The sequence below is a fragment of the Drosophila willistoni genome, chromosome 3R (assembly GCF_018902025.1).
Source record: "Drosophila willistoni isolate 14030-0811.24 chromosome 3R, UCI_dwil_1.1, whole genome shotgun sequence".
NCBI classification, from domain to species: domain Eukaryota; kingdom Metazoa; phylum Arthropoda; class Insecta; order Diptera; family Drosophilidae; genus Drosophila; species Drosophila willistoni.
In genome coordinates, this window is record NC_061086.1 from 30772719 (window position 1) to 30793042 (window position 20324).

At 41.1% G+C, this 20324-nt stretch overlaps 3 protein-coding genes across 3 annotated transcripts; all 3 read left to right on the forward strand.

Annotated features, from left to right (window-relative positions):
- The first annotated feature begins 1958 nt into the window (after window positions 1-1958).
- LOC6649595 (26S proteasome non-ATPase regulatory subunit 1) lies at window positions 1959-5541 on the forward strand. Its single transcript, XM_047009234.1, has 3 exons — window positions 1959-2038; window positions 2135-3123; window positions 3198-5541. The coding sequence occupies exons 2-3, from the start codon at window positions 2178-2180 to the stop codon at window positions 5360-5362; spliced, it is 3111 nt and encodes a 1036-aa protein (XP_046865190.1). The 5' UTR covers window positions 1959-2038; window positions 2135-2177; the 3' UTR covers window positions 5363-5541.
- An 817-nt stretch (window positions 5542-6358) lies between these two features.
- Window positions 6359-13041, forward strand: LOC6649596 (ATP-binding cassette sub-family C member 4). Its single transcript, XM_002072070.4, has 6 exons — window positions 6359-6885; window positions 8288-8518; window positions 8581-10948; window positions 11011-11161; window positions 11228-12176; window positions 12240-13041. The coding sequence occupies exons 1-6, from the start codon at window positions 6806-6808 to the stop codon at window positions 12562-12564; spliced, it is 4104 nt and encodes a 1367-aa protein (XP_002072106.1). The 5' UTR covers window positions 6359-6805; the 3' UTR covers window positions 12565-13041.
- Window positions 13042-14258: 1217 nt separating this feature from the next.
- Window positions 14259-19157, forward strand: LOC6649597 (probable multidrug resistance-associated protein lethal(2)03659). Its single transcript, XM_002072071.4, has 6 exons — window positions 14259-14415; window positions 14967-15197; window positions 15256-17220; window positions 17279-17745; window positions 17805-18759; window positions 18820-19157. Exons 1-6 carry the CDS (start codon window positions 14342-14344, stop codon window positions 19139-19141), a joined length of 4014 nt encoding a protein of 1337 aa, XP_002072107.1. The 5' UTR covers window positions 14259-14341; the 3' UTR covers window positions 19142-19157.
- Window positions 19158-20324: the final 1167 nt, after the last annotated feature.

The following is a 20324-nucleotide window of genomic DNA, read 5'->3' on the forward strand; positions in this document are numbered from 1 at the left end:
TCAACATACACCGAATAACAAAACTTGTAGGCAGAAAAGGACGAAACACAATTGGATTACATAAATATTTTGAAAAGACAAATGTTTATAGCTCAACATCGGAGAAAAAAAAAAAGAAGATTGACGAAGCCATTGCGCAAATAGTTGCAACGGACATGCAACCGTTTAGCGTTGTCGAGAACGCAGGGTTTATTAATTTGATGCAAGTGGTAGACCCCAGATATGCCATGCCTTGCCGAAAAACCTTACGGGACATTCATGTACAGAACATGTACGATGGAATGGTATCGCAACTAAAAGGTATGCTTACTACAATTAGTTAATGTTCGGTGACGACAGATGCGTGGACGTCTCATGGCAATATAAGCTACCTCACTAGAACTTGCCATTTTATTATAAACTTCGAGTTCAAGTCAGTAGTGTTGGCTACGAAGCCACTCACTGATCAAACAAACCATTCAAGCGCAAATATCGCAACGACATTTCGCGAAATATGCGATGAATGGAATATTTTTGATAAAGTTCACACTATTGTGACCGACAACGCGGCGTCAATGATAAAGACTTGCGAACTTCTGAAAAAAAGCACTTACCTTGCTTCGCTCACACTCTTAACCTAGTTGTGCAAGATGCGTTAGCCCTAGAAAATGTGCAAGGTATATTAAAATCCACTATACGAATTGTTTCGTTTTTTAAGAGCAGCGCTACAGTCTATGCTAAGTTTAAAATTGCACAAGGGACAGAAAAACCGCACTCCTTGCTGCAAGAGGTCTCAACGCGGTGGAACAGTGCTTATTACATGCTGCAAAGGGTGCAGAGAATAACTTTCGCATTATCCAGGATTTGTGCCTGCTTTTAGAGCCATTCGACAAAGCAACAAAACATGTATCGGCTGCCAAGTCCGTTTCCATTTCCCTGATTATTCCAGCGACTTTTGCCCTAACTCAAAGCTTGGAAGAGCTTACTGAAAAAATGTTAACGGATGTGGGCAGCCAAACATGCGAATTTTTGATAAACAATGTGAAAAAGAGGCTTTTTGTATATGAAGGAAGATCTGGACCACGCCCAGGAACACTTCTGGATCCACGGTTACAAAAAGATGGTTTTCAGAACCCATCTAATGCCCAACAGGCTGCGTTGGCTTTGGAGTCCGAGGTTAACGCATTATTGAAGGATATTGCAGATCCTGTCATAACAGAAGCGCCAAAGAATGCTAAGACTTCATTTTTATTAAAATGTGTCGGAAAAAAATCGACGAAAAACACAAATCTTCACGGGCGGTCGCAATCATTACTATTCGGCAATACTTGGAGCAAAGCAATGCACCAGAAGACGTGGATCCTTTACAATAAGTATCTGTAAAAGACTTGTATAGTTTTAAGTAATCTAGTTGAGACTAAAGATCTTAATGAATTTTGTTTTTGTTTGAATATGAAGTTTTTGTTTGAAGTTGAAGTTTTTGTTTTTTTGTCTCAAATGTTAATTAAATAAGTTTAAAAACATAAATAACAATTTTGTATTTTATTTGAATAATAATTCGAATAACCCTTTTAAATATCCGATGGAACCATCGATAATATCGATGGTTTCATCCATCGATGGAAAAAGTCCAAGCCATCGATACTATCGACTTTTTTTTCCATCGCTGCAAAATCCACCGAGGGGGGAGACTATCGATGGATTCCCAGCTCTATTGTGTGATGCCCGATAGAGCTGGGAAATCTATCGATGGCTCCATCAATATTATCGATGGAATTTATAAAGTGCGATAGATCGATGAAATTTTTCGATGGCGATGTATCGAACTTTCGCTCTCGCCGTAAATTTTTGACCGCCTCTCGCCGTAAATTCTTGCCCTCTCGCCGTAAATATTTGACCGCCTCTCGCCGTAAATTCTTACTAGTCGATTGTTTACATTCGATAGATGTGTCGATAACTTTGCATCACTAACGGCTCCTGGGCCTGGTCACACTGATCGATATCTCTCGAGTGATTTAGCATTTTTCGGCATAAAAAAATAAAAAGTTGCAATTAATTGGTAAGTACGTAGCAAGTACTCACTATTTGTAATTTTAAACAAAAGTCCGGGCATAATCTAAATTAAATATATGTCAACTTACACACACATTTCCAGAAAATAATTCAACTCGAGAAAAGTTAAGAAAAAAAACTTTGGAATGAGTCTCACATCAGCTGCAGGGATTATATCCCTACTGGATGAGCCGATGTCCGATCTGAAGGTGTTCGCCCTGAAGAAGCTGGACAACATTGTGGATGAATTTTGGCCGGAGATTTCCGAGTCGATTGAGAAAATTGAGATGTTGCATGAAGACCGTGGATTCCCGGAGAACAAATTGGCTGGAATGGTTGCCTCAAAGGTGTTCTATCACTTGGGCTCGTTCGAAGATGCCTTGACATATGCGCTGGGCGCTGGCGATCTTTTCGATGTGAATGCTCGCAACGAGTACACCGAGACGATAATTGCCAAGTGCATTGATTTCTATATTGCCCAGCGGATTGAGTCCATTGAGAATCCCAAGGACGCCAAGCCAGTGGATGAGCGTCTAGAGGGAATCGTAAATCGCATGATTCAGCGCTGCTTGGATGACAATCAATTCCGACAGGCTCTGGGCATTGCACTGGAGACCAGACGGATGGATATCTTTCAGCAGGCCATTATGAATTCAGACGATGTGCGTGGAATGCTGGCATATGCCTATAATGTGACAATGTCCCTGATACCGAATCGTGGTTTCCGCAACCAGGTGTTGCGATGTCTGGTCAGTTTGTACAGAGATTTGGGTGTGCCCGACTATGTAAATATGTGTCAATGTCTGATATTCCTTGAGGATCCTCTGGCTGTGGCAGAGATGCTTGACACACTTACACGCTCCTCGGTGGAGACAAATAATCTAATGGCCTATCAAATAGCCTTCGATTTGTATGAGTCTGCCACGCAAGAGTTCTTGGGCAATGTGCTGCAGGCACTAAAAGACACTGCTCCTATTCCCACTGCACTTCCCAGCACATTTAAACCGCAAGGCACTAACTCCGGTGACGGCAAAACGGAAGAGGAGAAGGACAAGGCAACGGAAGAGGAAAGCAGCGAGGAGAAGATGGAAAGTAAGTTCAAACCGGAATATAAAAATATCCTAATGAATGTTTTATTGAACAACCCTTTTGTATCTTTGTTTTAGCTGCCACCCCAGATCCCGCCAAGGTGGAGCGCACCATTGATTCTTTGAACGATGTGGAGAAACTCCATCAGAAAAATATTGAGAAACTAATTTCCATATTGTCGGGCGAAGTGTCAATTGATCTGCAGTTGCAGTTTCTCATTCGCAGTAATCATGCCGATCTCCAGGTGCTACGTGGCACCAAGGAGGCCGTTCGAGTATCCATTTGCCACACGGCGACTGTCATTGCTAACGCTTTTATGCATAGTGGCACAACATCGGATCAGTTCCTGCGTGATAATCTCGACTGGCTGGCCAGAGCTACGAATTGGGCTAAATTGACGGCCACTGCATCGCTGGGTGTCATCCACCGAGGCCATGAAAAAGATTCCTTGGCTCTGATGCAGAGCTACTTACCGAAGGAAGCGGGTCCCAGTTCGGGTTACTCAGAGGGTGGAGCTCTTTACGCTTTGGGTCTGATCCATGCCAATCATGGAGCCAATATCATTGATTATCTTTTGCAACAACTAAAGGATGCACAAAATGAGAATGTACGCCACGGCGGATGCCTGGGATTGGGTCTAGCTGGCATGGGCACTCATCGTCAGGATCTGTACGAACAATTGAAATTCAATTTGTACCAGGATGATGCGGTCACTGGCGAGGCGGCAGGCATTGCCATGGGAATGGTCATGTTGGGCTCCAAGAACGCCCAAGCTATTGAGGATATGGTGTCATATGCCCAAGACACTCAGCACGAAAAGATTCTGCGTGGCTTGGCCGTCGGTATATCACTGACGATGTTCTCACGCCTGGAAGAAGCTGATCCTTTGGTGACTAGCCTCTCCAGCGACAAAGATCCTGTCCTACGCCGTTCCGGCATGTACACTCTGGCGATGGCTTACAATGGAACGGGTAGTAACAAGGCCATTCGTAAGCTCTTGCATGTGGCCGTTTCCGATGTAAATGATGATGTGCGTCGGGCCGCTGTTACCGCCATTGGTTTCATTCTCTTCCGCACACCGGAACAGTGTCCTTCAGTGGTCAGTCTGCTGGCCGAATCGTATAATCCACATGTGCGCTATGGTGCTGCGATGGCTTTGGGTATTGCTTGTGCCGGCACCGGATTGCGTGAGGCTATTGCTCTTTTGGAGCCAATGGTGAAGTTCGATCCTGTTAACTTTGTGCGCCAGGGAGCTCTAATGGCCTCGGCCATGATCTTGATCCAGCACACCGATCAGAGCTGCCCCAAAACAACTTTCTTCCGGCAATTGTATGCAGAGGTTATCAGCAACAAGCATGAAGATGTTATGGCCAAATACGGAGCCATTCTCGCTCAAGGCATCATTGATGCTGGCGGACGCAATGCCACCTTGTCGCTTCAGTCCCGCACTGGTCACACCAATCTGCAGGCAGTGGTGGGCATGTTGGCTTTCACTCAATATTGGTATTGGTTCCCTCTGGCTCATACCCTGTCGCTGGCCTTTACGCCCACATGTGTGATTGGTCTTAATTCCGACTTGAAGATGCCCAAAATGGAGTACAAGTCGGCTGCGAAGCCATCGCTCTATGCCTATCCCGCACCACTAGAGGAAAAGAAGAGCGAGGAGCGGGAAAAGGTAGCCACTGCTGTCCTATCCATTGCTGCACGTCAAAAGCGTCGTGAAAATGCCGACAAGAAGGAGGATGAGAAAATGGATGTGGATGAAGATAGCAAAGAAGGAGGAGCTGCTGTTAAGAAAGAGGACGATAAGTCCGAGGTCAAAACAGAAGAGAAACCATCAGCCGCCGCAGAAGAAAAGCCCAAAAAGAAGGAGGACAAAAAGAAAGACGACGACAAGGATAAGGAAAAAGAAAAAGAGGCAACAGCCAGCACCAGTGCAAGTGCTGACAAAGAGAAAGACAAGAAGGAGGAAAAGAAAGATAAAAAGGAACCAGAACCGAATTTCGAAATCCTACAGAATCCCGCTCGTGTCCTGCGTCAGCAACTCAAGGTCCTCAGCGTCATCGATGGCCAGTCATATGAGCCACTTAAAGATGTCACAATTGGTGGCATTATTGTATTCCAGCATACCGGCAAGGCCGAGGAGCAGGAACTTGTCGAACCAGTTGCCGCTTTCGGTCCCATGAATGATGACGAGAAGGAGCCCGAGCCACCAGAGCCATTTGAATATATTGAAGACTAAATGGGCATGTTGTTTGTCATTATCTAAGCAAAAGTTTTTCTTTCTAATTTGTCCTCCCCCTTCAAGCCTTTTTAGTTAAGCTCATTTTTCACTAAAGTGTACTAAAAAAACAAAAACAAACAATTACGCCGAATTATTGCTAATCCGTAAATATAATAAAGTTCATAAACTTCATAAAATATTGTCCAAACTTGTGAAATCTAAAAGAGAATTATTGTCAGTTGGATATAATCTGGTATAAAGGGGTTTTAAAAAAATTAGTCCAAGAACTCCTAAAATATTCAACAAATTATTTTTAAAAGATTGAGAACGGCTTCATCTTCAAAACAAATTCACGAACTTAACAAAATTTTTAAATTAAAGGAATACTTTTTAAAGTTATAAATGCATAAATATCGTCAAATCCCCTTAAACTATTTGTTGAAACTCCCCTCGTATAGGCCAGATTCCCGCCAAGCTTTTATGTTTTATGGAAAATTATCAACAAAAGATGAAGCTTTTTTAGCCGTGCAAGATGCCGGGTAGCCTTAAGTTTAGTGCTTGTGAAATATAAATAAACAATTTCACAATGCGCGGCAATGAGCGCTCAACATTTAAAATTATTGCACTCTTTCTCTCTCCCTCTCTCTCACAGTGTCTTTCAATGTCTCTTTTGTGCTCTTTGCATCTGCATCTCTCTCTGGTACTCCACTGACGTGTAGCTTGGATAGTTAATAAATAAATTTAATTGCATCAACTAACTGAGTTTCTGAAAATAAAACCGGCTTTAAAAGCAAATGCTTAAACAAACAGTCAATAAACATATTATCATATTTATAATGCAGCCAAGTGGCAACGCCAGTCGCCTAGCAGTATAAAAGGCAACGCAGAGCGAATTTTTCTCTCTCAGTAGATTTTTTCATTTTCTTTGTGTGGGCGGTTCGCTGGTCCCATCGCTGTTGTTGTTGCATTTTTTTCGTTTTATTTTTCGCGTAATGTTTTGTGTAAAATAATAATTAATAAGTGTACTTAAAAATCTCAATATACATAAATAGAATTGTTGCTACGGCAAATGCTAAACTTATATATTAGCATATAACCCGATGGTAATTTCGACAAATTGCTGTTGTTGTTGTTCTTGGTAGTGTCGTTGACTGGCCAAGCAACAAACGGTAAATTCCTCCATACAATTGGAAGGTGGAAGAAGAAAAAAAAAATTGCCGTTGACCTCGACCTAGACAATCTCTGCGCTCGTAAAAGAACTTGTATATAATTTGTAGTAATTTTGTGTTGTTCATTTGTGTTGCCGGCATTGATTGAAAATTAATCAAGTACATAGTACATAGCAGACGACGAATTGGGTCGATTTCCCCTTCGACATTTTGCTACCATCTCGCCCTCATATAATCAGTGGCGTAACGGTAATCAAAGTTCGGGTCCCTCCACTACTTGAGTGTATATATTATGAATCGTACCAGAAGGAAGATTGTACGCCCAAAGAATCCTTACACAGAAGCAAATGCCTTCTCACATTGGACTTTCTGGTAAGCAAGAAAACAACAAAAAATCCCCCCACACCCGCTACAAGTTTAGCATTAGTCATACGTAGACAAACTCACATATTATTTACGGTAAATTAAATGAAAAATTTCTCAGCAGCACGTGTTCTGCTGACCATATTGTTAAGTTTTACGATAATCTATACTTTATGAACATATTTGTCACCTATAGTGTTTAGAAATATGTATGTTTTTTTTACTATGGTTCATCCAATAATGGCCATGATAAGGTTTTTCGGTTCCATCATTCTCTGCCTTCGCCCTGATCTCTATAGAAAGGGGGTGTCGGCTTGATGAGACTGACGATTGAACACAACAATTAAATTGGCTTCAACCAATTTATTAGATGCGACATTCTGAAATCGTGCAAGGCTACATTGTTATTATCTGGGCATAGTTTTATTATACATTTGATGGTTATACATACATATAAATCATACAAAGTGAATGCTGGCTAAAGAAAACATATGAATTAATATGTACAGTAATAATTCTCTTTGGTGTACAGCGGACATTGTTAGTTTTCGGGCAGACTGTTTTAAACGATAGTGAATCTTTTAATTGTAACATAGGTTTTTTTCCTTTTGAATGGGATTAAGTGGCTAAATATGTAGTGCTCATAGTTCTCATACTTGATTATAGTAAAAGTTATATGATTTCATTTTCCAATGCGAAATAGTGAATAATTTGCCAAAGAATGAAAACTGATCTACTTGAACTAAAAAAGAAAGAAAATTTAATTGGAATTAAAACTTTAAAGTAATATAAATTGATATTTGTTTTACCAAACTTTTACTGTAGTAATAACAAAAGTACACTATTTTTGATTAGAATTACGCTTTGAACAAATAAAACCCATTGAATTACAAACATATGTATATACATACATACATATGTATATTCCAGTATGAAGCAGCAATTATTTTTTCCTTGATTCTTTGTAAGCAAAATCCAAGTGGCTTGAATTAACAATAATTGAAAATTTACATTACACTTTTGTTCTTTGTCTGCCAACAAGATTTACTTTTAATTTTGCTTATTTTTATCACACGTTTTTGCGTTACTATGCACATTTATATTGTATGTGTACGTCTATCGGTCTATTCATCTATCTATCTATCTATCTATATATACATATACATTTATAAATCACTTCGTTTGTATGTACATTATTCTCCCTATCTGTGTTTAGTTAAAAAAACTAACAAACTTCGAGGGCATTACTTTGTATTACAATTATGATTAGGTTATGGACCTTAGTATTAATTTTTACTTTCGCAATTTAAATAATTAGTTTCCTATTCAGATAGGTCACCAAAATCCTTGGAAAAAGAGGTGATTAAACCCTTCAGCTAATTCATTTGCAAATACTTTATTTGTCTTTTAGGTGGATGCGAGATTTGTTCAAACGGGGCTTGAAGGGTCCACTTACAGACGAAGAACTCTATCAGCACCGAAAGACTTTGGATAGTGAGCGGGTGACGAATAAGTTCAACGAATTGTGGGAGGATGAGAAGAAGCGTAGTAATCCCAGTGTGGTTCGCATGATTCTACGTGCCTATGGTTGTGTCTTTGTGCCTTTGGGTCTGGCTTTCTCAATAAGCGAAACCATATGCAAGTAAGTGTAATGTTTATAAAATTTGTGCATTAATCTTATCAACAAACCTGTTTTGTTTGCAGATCTTTGATGCCTTTGTTTCTTGGCGGTTTGGTTGGTTATTTTGCCAAAAATCAAGAGACAATTGGAAAACAGGAAGCTTATCTGTATGCCCTCGGCATTGTGATCTGCATGCTGATCCCAGTGATATCATTCCATCCATTTATATTCTATATCTTCCAAGTGGGCACTAAGCTGCGACTGGCGCTCTCCGGCCTCATTTATCGCAAGTGTCTTCAGGTATCGAAAAGCAGTAGCAATGACGGATTGCGTGGCAGAGCGATTAATATATTGGCCAATGACTTGGGTCGTTTTGATGTGGCACTTTGCTTTCTTCATGATACCTGGAAGGGTCCAATGGAATCACTGCTCATTGGCTTTCTAATGTATCGTGAAATTGGACTATCTGCGGTAATTGGAGTGTCGTTTATGCTCAGTTTTATCCCCCTGCAAGCATGGGCAGCCAAAAAGGCGGCCTATTACCGCCAGATGACGGCAGAACGGACAGATCTTCGAGTGAAATTGATGAATGAGATTATTCAAGGCATACAGGTGATCAAAATGTATGCGTGGGAGAAGAGTTTCGCCCGCATCATTGCCGATGTACGTTTGAAGGAAGTGAAGGCCATACGAGGTACAGCTTTCATTCATGCCGCTCTCGGTTGCACAGCCATGATATCACCACTCTCAGTTTTTCTGGCCCTCTGTTCCTATGTGTATATGGGTGATCCTTTGACTGCCCAAAAAGTCTATACAGTGTCTTCATACTTTAACATGCTCAACGATTCGATGGTTACTTTTTGGCCAATGTCGTTAACATTTATAGCCGAAGCTATGGTCTCGGCTCGCCGTTGCAAAGAGTTCCTTTTGGACGGAGATAGAGCTGAGGTACCCATTAATCTGGAGGCACATCAACATCATTCTAAGAACAGGCGCCACCTCAGCAAGGAGGATAAACTGAAGAATGCTGAACTAAACGGCACCCTCTTAGTAAATGGACAAACTCAACACAGTCGTCTAAGGGATTATAGTCCAGAGGCAGCTACTAAATGTGTGGTGCTCAAAAATGTGACGGCATCGTGGGATACAAGTGATGGCCATACCAATTGTGCCATTGAGAATTTCAGTACAGATATTCCCGATCATACGTTGACAGCAGTTGTGGGTCCAGTTGGAGCAGGAAAATCAAGTTTCCTCAATGTTCTGCTCGGTGAGGTTGGTATTGATCAAGGCGAAGCTCTGGTGCATGGCAAGATCTCGTATGCTTCCCAAGAGCCTTGGGTCTTCGAGGGAACCATTAGAGATAATATTGTCTTTGTGGAGGACTACAATGAGAAGCGCTACCAAAAGGTGGTGAAAGTGTGCGGCCTTGAACGTGATTTGGAATTGCTGCCACGTGGTGATCTCACCATGGTGGGTGAACGAGGCGTCAGTCTCAGTGGTGGCCAGAAGGCTAGAGTTAGTTTGGCTCGTGCTGTCTACCGTAAAGCAGATATATATCTTCTCGACGATCCACTCTCCGCGGTGGATACACATGTGGGCAAGCATATATTCGATCGCTGTATTCGTGACTTTTTGTGCACAAAAATTCGCATTTTGGTCACCCATCAGGTACAATATCTATCAGATGTGGAGCACTTATTGCTGATGGGCGGTGGCAAGGTTGTTGCCCAGGGTAGCTATCAACAACTACAGAGTTCGCGACAGTTCCAGTTTCTCGAACAGACACACGATGAGAGCGGCATCGATACGCACAGTGTAACCAGCTATCTGTCTCGTAGTGATTCCGAAAAGAGCATGGAACATCATCATAAGCCTCTACTGCGTCCTGGTGAGCAAGTTGAAGAAGTCAACCAGGAACAACAAACGATGGGTTCTGTTAAATTTGATGTCTATGCATCATATTTCAAGGCACTGGAAAGCACCTTCATTTTGGGCCTGATAGTTTCGCTGTTTGTTTGCGCTCGTGTAATGTTAACGGGTGTGGACTACTTCCTCTCCCGCTGGGTCATCTGGGAGGAGCAGATTGCGGCCAATGGCACTCTCAAAGCTGTGTCAAATGACACCGAGACCAATCAAGCGACCAACAATGGCACACTGCCTCTGGTTGGCCAGGACAGCGTCGAGGGGAGCATACGTCAGGAGCTGGTCATCTTCTATGCCATTATGCTATGCACCACATTATGCGTCTACCTGATACGCACTTTTGGATTCTTTAAAATGTGTCTAAGGATCTCACTTCGCCTACACGATCGACTTTTCCGTGGCATAACAAGGGCCACCATGTATTTCTTCAATACGAACTCGTCGGGTCGAATCTTGAATCGTTTCTCCAAAGATATACGAACTGTGGACACTGACTTGCCCCACACCCTATTGGATTGTTTGGCGGTAAATTTAATTGCCCCATTGTAAATCTACTGATTCTAATGATGCTTTTTTCTTTTCTGCAGTTTGTTATTGATGTTTCTGGAGTTCTCATTATTGTGGCCATAGCCAACTATTGGTTACTAGTGCCGGCTGCCATTATATGTCTACTCTTGGGATTGATTCGTTATCTTTACGTCAACACGAGTCGTAGTGTAAAGCGTCTGGAGTCCATTTGTAAGTTGAGATAAATAAAAATCCATTTGACAATGCTATTAAACCATTCATTATGCATATTTCCAGCACGAAGTCCTGTCTTCTCGTTGACGAATCAAACGTTTCAGGGTCTAACCACTATACGGGCTTTGGAGGCTCAGAATGCCTTGGAACTGGAGTTTCATGAGTATCAGAATGCAAATACCTCTGCCTGGTTTCTGTTTCTATCATGCACCCGTGCCTTTGCGCTGTGGTCAGATCTTTTGTGCATTGTTTACATGACGGCTGTGACTTTCAGTTTTCTGCTGCTTAAGAATGAATTCGATAGTGGAGATGTTGGATTGGCCATTTTGCATTCAACCACAATGACTGGCATGTGCCAGTGGGGAATGCGGCAAACGGCCGAATTGGAGAATCAAATGACCAGTGTCGAACGTGTGTTGGAGTATACCGAACAGCCTTCGGAGCCGCCTCTGGAAACAGCTGAGAAATTCAAACCAAAGAAGGAATGGCCAAGCAAAGGAAGGATTGAGTTTATAAACTTTAAACTGCGCTATTCTCCCAAAGAAGAAAGCGTTCTGAGAGATCTTAACTTCACCATCGAATCGAAGGAGAAAATTGGCATCGTAGGACGCACTGGAGCGGGTAAATCTTCGATCATACAGTCGATATTCCGCCTTGCCTGCAACGAGGGAATGATTCGGATCGATGACATCGATATTGAACAAATGGGATTGCATGATTTGCGTAGCCGCATATCGATTATACCACAGGATCCGGTATTATTCTCGGGCACATTGCGCTATAATCTCGATCCTATGGACGAGCGTTCGGACGACGAAATGTGGAAGGCCTTGGGCGATGTAGAGCTGCGCTCTTATGTGTCCACTCTTATTGGAGGCCTCAACTGCCGCATGTACGATGGTGGTTCAAACTTTAGTGTGGGTCAGAGGCAATTGGTGTGCTTGGCGCGAGCCATACTGAGGCACAATAAAATACTAATTATGGACGAGGCCACTGCCAATGTGGATCCAGAGTAAGTAACAATAGATGTTCCATTGCATTTTGTTTATAAATCTTTTCACCTATCTCTCTCCAGAACGGATAAACTTATTCAGCGTACGATACGTTCGAAATTTGCCCACTGCACTGTACTGACAATTGCCCATCGTTTGCATACAGTTATGGATAGCGATCGTGTTTTGGTTATGGATGCAGGCGAAGCACGAGAATTGGATCACCCATATGAATTATTACAGCGCCCAGGTGGCTACCTACGACAATTGGTCGATAATACAGGTGGAGCGACCGCATATGCCCTACAACAGGCTGCCGAGCAGAGCTATAGAAAACGATATCTACCCGATGACACCGAACTCGAGGATATAAACCTAACAATGGCCCTACACGAGCACAAGGATTAGCACTAACAATTACTTAATACGCACAAAATCTACTTAATGTCAAGACATTAGAACTGAAAGTATTATGTACATAGAAATATTGTACTTATAATTAATTAACCAATTATGGCCTTGTACTTACGAGATTTAGTTTATCCATAGATCTCGTAAATCAAGTTTATCGGCGAATTTTTTGTTTGCATTTGTTCTTAAAATATGTACTTATATATATGTAAGTTATAGTTCCATTAGTATATACAATGTGTTCAAAAAGCATCCAATCATCCAATTATGTGCACAAAGAATAGGGAAACTCTAACCAAAACAAAGACAGAAACTATTAAAGAATAATAGTATTTACTTTCATATATGTACCTTTATATTGTTTAGTAAATATATATATATACATATGTAGGACTATAATTATTATTATTGTAAATTCTGTACATACATTCAGTATGTACAAATTTAATAAAGTGCCTGAAAATTATTACATTACACCATATAAATCATAATTACTTGCTATAATCCTACAAATTAAACTGTCCTACAAGAAATCTATGATAACTTTTCTTAAAAAAATCTTTGCTTTCCATTTGTAATTTTTTTTTAAAGATTGTTCATTGTTATCTATCGACTAACTAGTTAGCTTCTCTCATTGAACTTTCAAGCGTTTTATTTATTCGAAACATTTTGAGTTGATGTTTACATATTTCCATCACCTTTTATGATCTAATCAATCTTACTTGATCTGATTATTGTAATTAATGTTAATTGAATTGCCATTTGCTTTGTCTCTTAAGCCAATCGATAAATAATTTAGATTAGCATAAATATTAAACACATCACTCAATTTTTCTACACATTTCAATAGTATTCAGTGGTTGCTTTATGGCTCCAAACGTTTTCAAATGCTTAAGTGAGTATTGAAAAATATCTATTGGTCTATCTATTATTAATTAGCAAAGTATTTCATTAAGGTGACCATTTCAATTGCTAATCTCTCTTTTAAAGACCATATATTATCTCTTATGAATTGACAATATATGAACGTCGTCCGCATATCGTTCATCTGTAACAAGCGATGGCCTGTTCATTAAACGACCTGGAATAACCATGGTTATGATTAACTACCTACTATAGTAGCTAAATGTGATTCATATGGGCAGTACCTAACAGAGATAATGGAGAACCACTCTGATCGTTGAGTCAATTAAATTTGTCAATTGCTGACAAAAAAATAGAAAAAATGTACAAATCATTCATGCAGTGCTGGTTAACTATCGACTGCGATAAGATAGGATACGAGAGAGCAACAGAGATACGGCTGGCGAGAGGTTAGTGCCCACTGCATCCGTCAAAACATATTTTTCTGTTTTAGCCAACTGTCTCGCCTGTAGCGAAAAACAACATCAAAATACACTTTGCACAAAAAGAACAAAAACAATGGCAAAATATAGTTGCAACTCCACCAAGTTTGACATCAACTTTCCTCTGCTCTGATGTCTAGCTGTCAAGGGGCATTAAGATAAAACCATGTTTCCCTGATAGGTGGCAAAAAGCAAAGCGGATCACTGATTTATAACAATGATATCCCAACCCAAAAACAAAAACAAAAAAATGGTAGTTTCTAGTTAAAAATCAATCGCCATGGCTGTTCGTCAAATCAGTTGCGCGTTGCGAGTTAAACGGAGCAGGAGGTGGCTTATTATATGTTGGCGTTGTGGCAAATTTTGAATTGGAATTCCGTGAATAATTGTGTCAAGGATCCCTGCGGCCAAACATATGTCCATTACATATGAGTGCTGCCAATGAGCAACGTAAACCGAATCCGGTGCTTAAGGCGAATTTTTTATCCAAATGGTTCTTTATGTAAGCCAAGAGCTAAATTCTAATCAAAAAAAAGAAATATAAAATATAAAAATTTAAATTTTGTGACTACAATTCAAGTGAATGTAAAAGTGCTTTAATTTAAAACTAAATACAGAAAATATAAGCATCTTTTTTATTTTGGAATATTATAAAAAGTAAATGAGTTTCAAAGAAAACCTAAGAGAATAGCCAAAAGTGGAGCCTGCTCATTCGAAAATTTGGCATAAGTGAATAATAATTTTAAAATATCTTTAAAAAAAAAGGACTAAAGTGCTTAAAAATAAGTGGTGAAGGGTATGCTGCAGTCGTCTTTTGTTAAAAAAAAGGACTAAAGTGTTTAAAAATAAGCGGTGAAGGGTATGCTGCAGTCGTCTTCTGTTAATCGCCCTTAGAACATTTTGAAATGACTTCTGCTGCTCCGGCTGATAAGATACACTTCGTTCTCCAGATTTATGGTCTTGATTAACCTTGGCCGTCAAATGGAATTTACAATTTGTTTTCGCTTGGCTATTTTTTTTCCTGTTCATTGTTAAGTCCGACCTGTCTTTCAGCTGGACACGCGAAATTCTACGCAAGGGCATGCGAAAATGTGTAGAGCCGACGGATCTGTATGCCCACATACCCAGCCTGGACAGTACCGATGTGTCCAATGCACTGCTTGGCCATTGGGAGCAGGAGCTGAAGCGAAAGAAACCAAGTGTCCTTCATATGATATTCAAAGCTTATGGTTGGAGTTTTATACCCATCTGTATACTCTATTCCTTGCTGGAAGTTTCCGTGCAGTGAGTAGTAAGGAAAAGTAAGAGTATTTTAGGGGAGTCTAATCTAACCCTATTTCAGCACTGTCCAGCCTTTATTTCTGGGAGTATTGGTCTCATTTTTCTCAGAGAGTCCAATAGATGATGACCATGATGGTGATCGGGAAGATGGAGATGAGGATATATCCAAGCATGCAGCATATATGTGCGCCATGGGAGTAGTTCTATGCTCTCTGGTGGCTGCCCTCTGCTATCATCCGTTTATGGTCCACCTATTCGCAGTGGGGGCTCGAGTTCGGCTAGCCTGTGCTGGTCTCGTCTATAGAAAGTGCCTGAGAGTATCGGTGGCTGCCGATAATAGCGGAATAAGTGGTTATGCCATTGCCATAATGGCCACAGACTTGCCTCAGTTCAATGAGACCTTCTATTTCTTTCATGAGCTGTGGAAGGGTCCGCTGGAGGGTGTGGTATTTGGTTATATTATCTACCAAGTGATCGGTTGGCCAGCTTTAGTGGGAATGTTTACCATAATACTCTTCATTCCGCTCCAGGCGTGGGCGGCCAAAGCCACGGCACGTTTCAAGCGGCTCTCGGCCGAATACGGAGATGAGCGAGTGAAGCTAATGAATGAGATTATTCAGGGAATGCAGCTGATCAAAATGTATGCGTGGGAGAAATCATTTGCCAAGCTTATTTCGCGGGTTCGAAAGAAAGAAATGGGCGCCATTAAGGGTTCCATGTACATCTATGCGGCCATTCAGTGCACCAGAATGATCTCAAAGTTGTCGCTGTTTCTTTGTCTGATCACTTACGTCTTTACCGGAGACATTGTGACGGCCAAGAAGGTTTTCATTGTGTCCAGTTACTATGATAATCTCAATGAATCGCTGCTCCATCTCTGGCCATTGGCCATTAACTCGTGGGCAGAGACATTTGTGGTGGCCCGACGTGTCTTGGACTTTCTGCTGCAAAACGAGGATCCCGCCGATGGTGGCGTCGATAACTTCAAGGATGTGGATGAAGATGTCGAGCATGGCAATTTCTATGGACGTATGCATAATCCGCGTGCTCTTCGCAAAAGCGTGACTCTGCATCAGCTGACTGCAAGTTGGGATCCTTCCAGTCAGGAGAAACGTCACCTACACATCGAGAACATTAGTTTCCAGGCGCAAGAAGAGGAATTCATTGGCATTGTTGGCACAGTGGGTGCAGGCAAGAGCACTCTCCTGCACGCCCTGCTGGGAGAACTGGACATCATAAGCGGTTCTGTGGAGTTGAATGGCATCATAAGCTATGCCGACCAGAAGCCCTGGCTCAATCGCTGCAGTCTCCGCGAGAATATACTCTTCATGGAGGCCTACGATGAGCAGCGCTATAAGGAAGTGCTTCGCGTTTGCCTCTTGGAGAAGGACATTGAGCAATTGCCAGCTGGGGATGCCACCATAGTGGGTGAGGGTGGCTCCAGTCTTAGTGGCGGACAAAAGGCTCGAGTTAGCTTGGCTCGGGCTATTTACCGCAAAGCGGATATCTATTTGCTGGATGATCCCTTCTCCGCTGTGGACACCCATGTGGGTAAAATACTCTTGGATCGGTGTGTCAATGAATTTCTAAGAGATAAGATACGCATCTTGGTCACACATCGAGTCCAGCTACTGAAGCATGTGGATCATTTGGTTCTGATGGAATCGGGACGTGCCTCGGTTCAGGGACAATATGAATCACTTAAAAAACTCATAAGGTTTCGCATGTCGGTGGCCAATGACAGTGAAGTGGTCAAATTACGTGCTGGACGCTCTGATAGCATCTATGAGGATGGTGAGGATCGTGAGAGGGAGACCTTAAACCAACAACAGCAACAACAACAACTTGATCTGGACCGCAGTGAGCAGCTATACAAGGAGCAACAGTTGCAAGGATCAGTGAAATTCTCCACCTACAAAGCTTACCTGGCCATTGTGGGCATTCCTTCGGTGGTTGTGGTAATCTTTCTGCTCTTCATACTAGCCCGAGCATGTGAGGCAGCCATGGATATATTTCTCTCCAAATGGTAAGTAACACCAAGGAGGAAGTTCCTGAAAATCTTCAACTTAATCTTTTTGTTTTAGGGCCACATGGGAGGAAACAGAGCCCAATCAGCATGAACCCATGCCTGAATATCGTCGCATACGTACCCGTCTGGTCACCCTATATGCCATCCTGATCATTAGCACCCTGTTCTTTTATATATTGCGTACCTTTGGCTTCTTTGTGATGTGTCTACGCATATCGTTTCGCATCCATAACTATCTCTTTCGCGGCATAATCCGTGCCAGCATGCAGTTCTTTACCCTGGCCACCTCGGGACGCATTTTGAATCGCTTTTCCAGCGATATTTTGGCCATTGATGTTAGTGTGCCGCAGTCCATGATGGATTCCCTGGAATTTGTGGTCGATGCCTTGGCTGTGCTGGCTGTTGTATGTACGGCCAACATTTGGCTATTGATACCAGCGGTTATAGTCATGGCTTTGCTTTATTTCTGTCGCATTTTATATATCGGTGCCAGTCGAAGTTTGAAACGCATTGAAACGATCTGTGAGTATGATTAGTATACCTACTAATATTTAGCCACTCGTACTTAAATCTTACTTTAGCCCGCAGTCCGATCTACTCACATACAAATGCCACTTTCCGGGGACTGACCACCATTCGGGCTCTGAATGCCACCAAACGATTGGAGAACGAGTTTCATCGTTATCAGAATGATAACACATCTGCTTTATATCTCTATGTGAGCTGCAATCGTGCCTTTGCCTTCTGGACCGATCTGATCTGTGTACTCTATATACTGGCTGTGACATTTAGTTTTCTGCTTTTCGACAAGGAACGTGGCTATTATAGCGGAGATGTTGGTCTGGCCATAACCCAATCGATGAAATTGATACTCATGTGTCAGTGGGGCATGAGGCAAACGGTTGAACTGGAGAATCAAATGACTAGTGTGGAAAGGGTGATGGAGTATGTGAATATACCAGCGGAACCGCCATATGAAACAGAGAAAGAGATCAATTTGCCAACCAATTGGCCGAGTTCGGGGCAATTGCATTTCCAGGATCTGCATCTACGTTACACTGAGCATGGTCCCTATGCTCTGAAGGGTCTCAATTTCACCATACACCCGAAGGAGAAAATTGGGATTGTGGGACGCACTGGAGCTGGCAAATCGTCCATTGTGAACGCTCTCTTTCGTTTGGCCCGCACCGAGGGGACCATTGAGATTGATGGCTATGAGATTGGCAAACTGGGCCTACATGACATACGCAGCCGCATCTCAATTATTCCCCAAGATCCTGTTCTATTCTCCGGGACTTTGCGCTATAATTTGGATCCGTTTGAACATCAAACGGATGAGAAATTGTGGCAGGCCCTCGAGGCGGTGAAACTGAAGCAATTTGTAAGTGAACTCAAGGGTGGACTCAGTTGTCGGCTACACGATGGTGGCTCCAACTTTAGCATGGGTCAGAGGCAATTGGTCTGTCTGGCCCGTGCCATATTGCGGCACAATCAAATACTCATTATGGACGAGGCCACAGCCAATGTGGATCCAGAGTAAGTAGCACCCCCATAGTCACCCCATTCGTATTTGTAATTGACTAAACCACTTTGCAGAACGGATCAGCTTATCCAGGAGGCCATCCATACGAAATTCAAGCATTGCACCGTGCTGACCATTGCCCATCGTCTGCATACCGTAATGGACAATGATCGGGTTATGGTTATGGATGTGGGACGTGTTGTGGAGTTGGGTCATCCCCATGAGTTGCTCCAGCAGCGTCACGGCCATTTGTATCGTTTTGTGGAGAAGACGGGGGTGGGCACGGCCAAACATTTGCGCCATGTGGCCGAGCAGAGCTATCGTAAACGTGTCCTGGCCAAGAGGTCACCTCCCTCTGAAATAAAGATTGTTACCTACAAGGGAACGACTCTATAAAAGACTGTGAATTTTGAGTGTTTTTTTGGTTTTATCCTTTGTTTTGTTTTTTTTTTTAAATAATAATATATTAAGTAATTTGTTTTTTGTTTTAGTTTTTATTATAGTGAACTTGAACTGAAACTGATTTTTGATTTTTAAATTTATATATATATATTTTAATATATATATATATATATGTATATGTACTTTATATAATATACGAGAGTTGTTTCATCTGTTCGGTTGCCCTTCTGCTTCTTAAAGATTGGAAAAAGCATTTTTTGTATTGTATTATATATTTGCTAAAAGATTTTTGTTTTGTTTTGCTATTCGCTACAATCAACTCCTGGTCTTTGTGTTAGTCACATGAGAAATCGGAATCGTTTTACTACACTACAGATACATATATATACACATATATATATATATGTATTGTATGCAAGTTTAATCCTTAAAGTTGTAAATTATTTTCGTTTTTCTGTTTTTGATTTATATTTAACATTAGTTTAGTGCGATTAATAGTATTTCCATCCTGGTTTTTTTTTTCCTTTCTCTTCTATGGTTTTTTTTGTTTTGTTTTGGGGGAATTCTTTTTGAGTGTAAATATTAAAGAAAAGCATATACTATATCTTTATGTAATGTATATATGAATGTGTATATAGTTTCTCTTATTTAAAATTCGCTTAAAGTCTGCCTTCAACATATGTTTGTTTGTTTTTTTTTTTTTGGTTTTTGTTTTAAATAGAAAAATCATGTTTGTAGGTTTTTATAGGTTGATTTGGTTTTTTCTTCTTATGTGCTTAGCAAAAATTACCAAAAAATTTTTGCAGCAAAAATCGGTTACAAGCCCAAAAGGAAAACAAACAAAACGGATTTAATCCCTGAAATCCTTCCCCAAATTTCAGAATTTAAATCTGTTTTAGTTTTTTTCTTTGCCTGTCCAAAATTTTTGCCGACGATGATGTCCTAGAAATAAGATTGTTTGTTTGCGATTTAAGAAAAAATTCGATGCTTCGATAATAAAATTGTTTCACTTTAAAGTTAACCCTAAATGGTAATTGTTAGACTAGGCACACACACACACGCACACAGAGAAGTGCATGTGTGTATGTGTGTGTATATATAATATATGTATAGTTTTTATCAAGCATTTTTTTGTTTGTTTGTTTGTTGTCATTATCATTTTGTATTTATTGTTAGT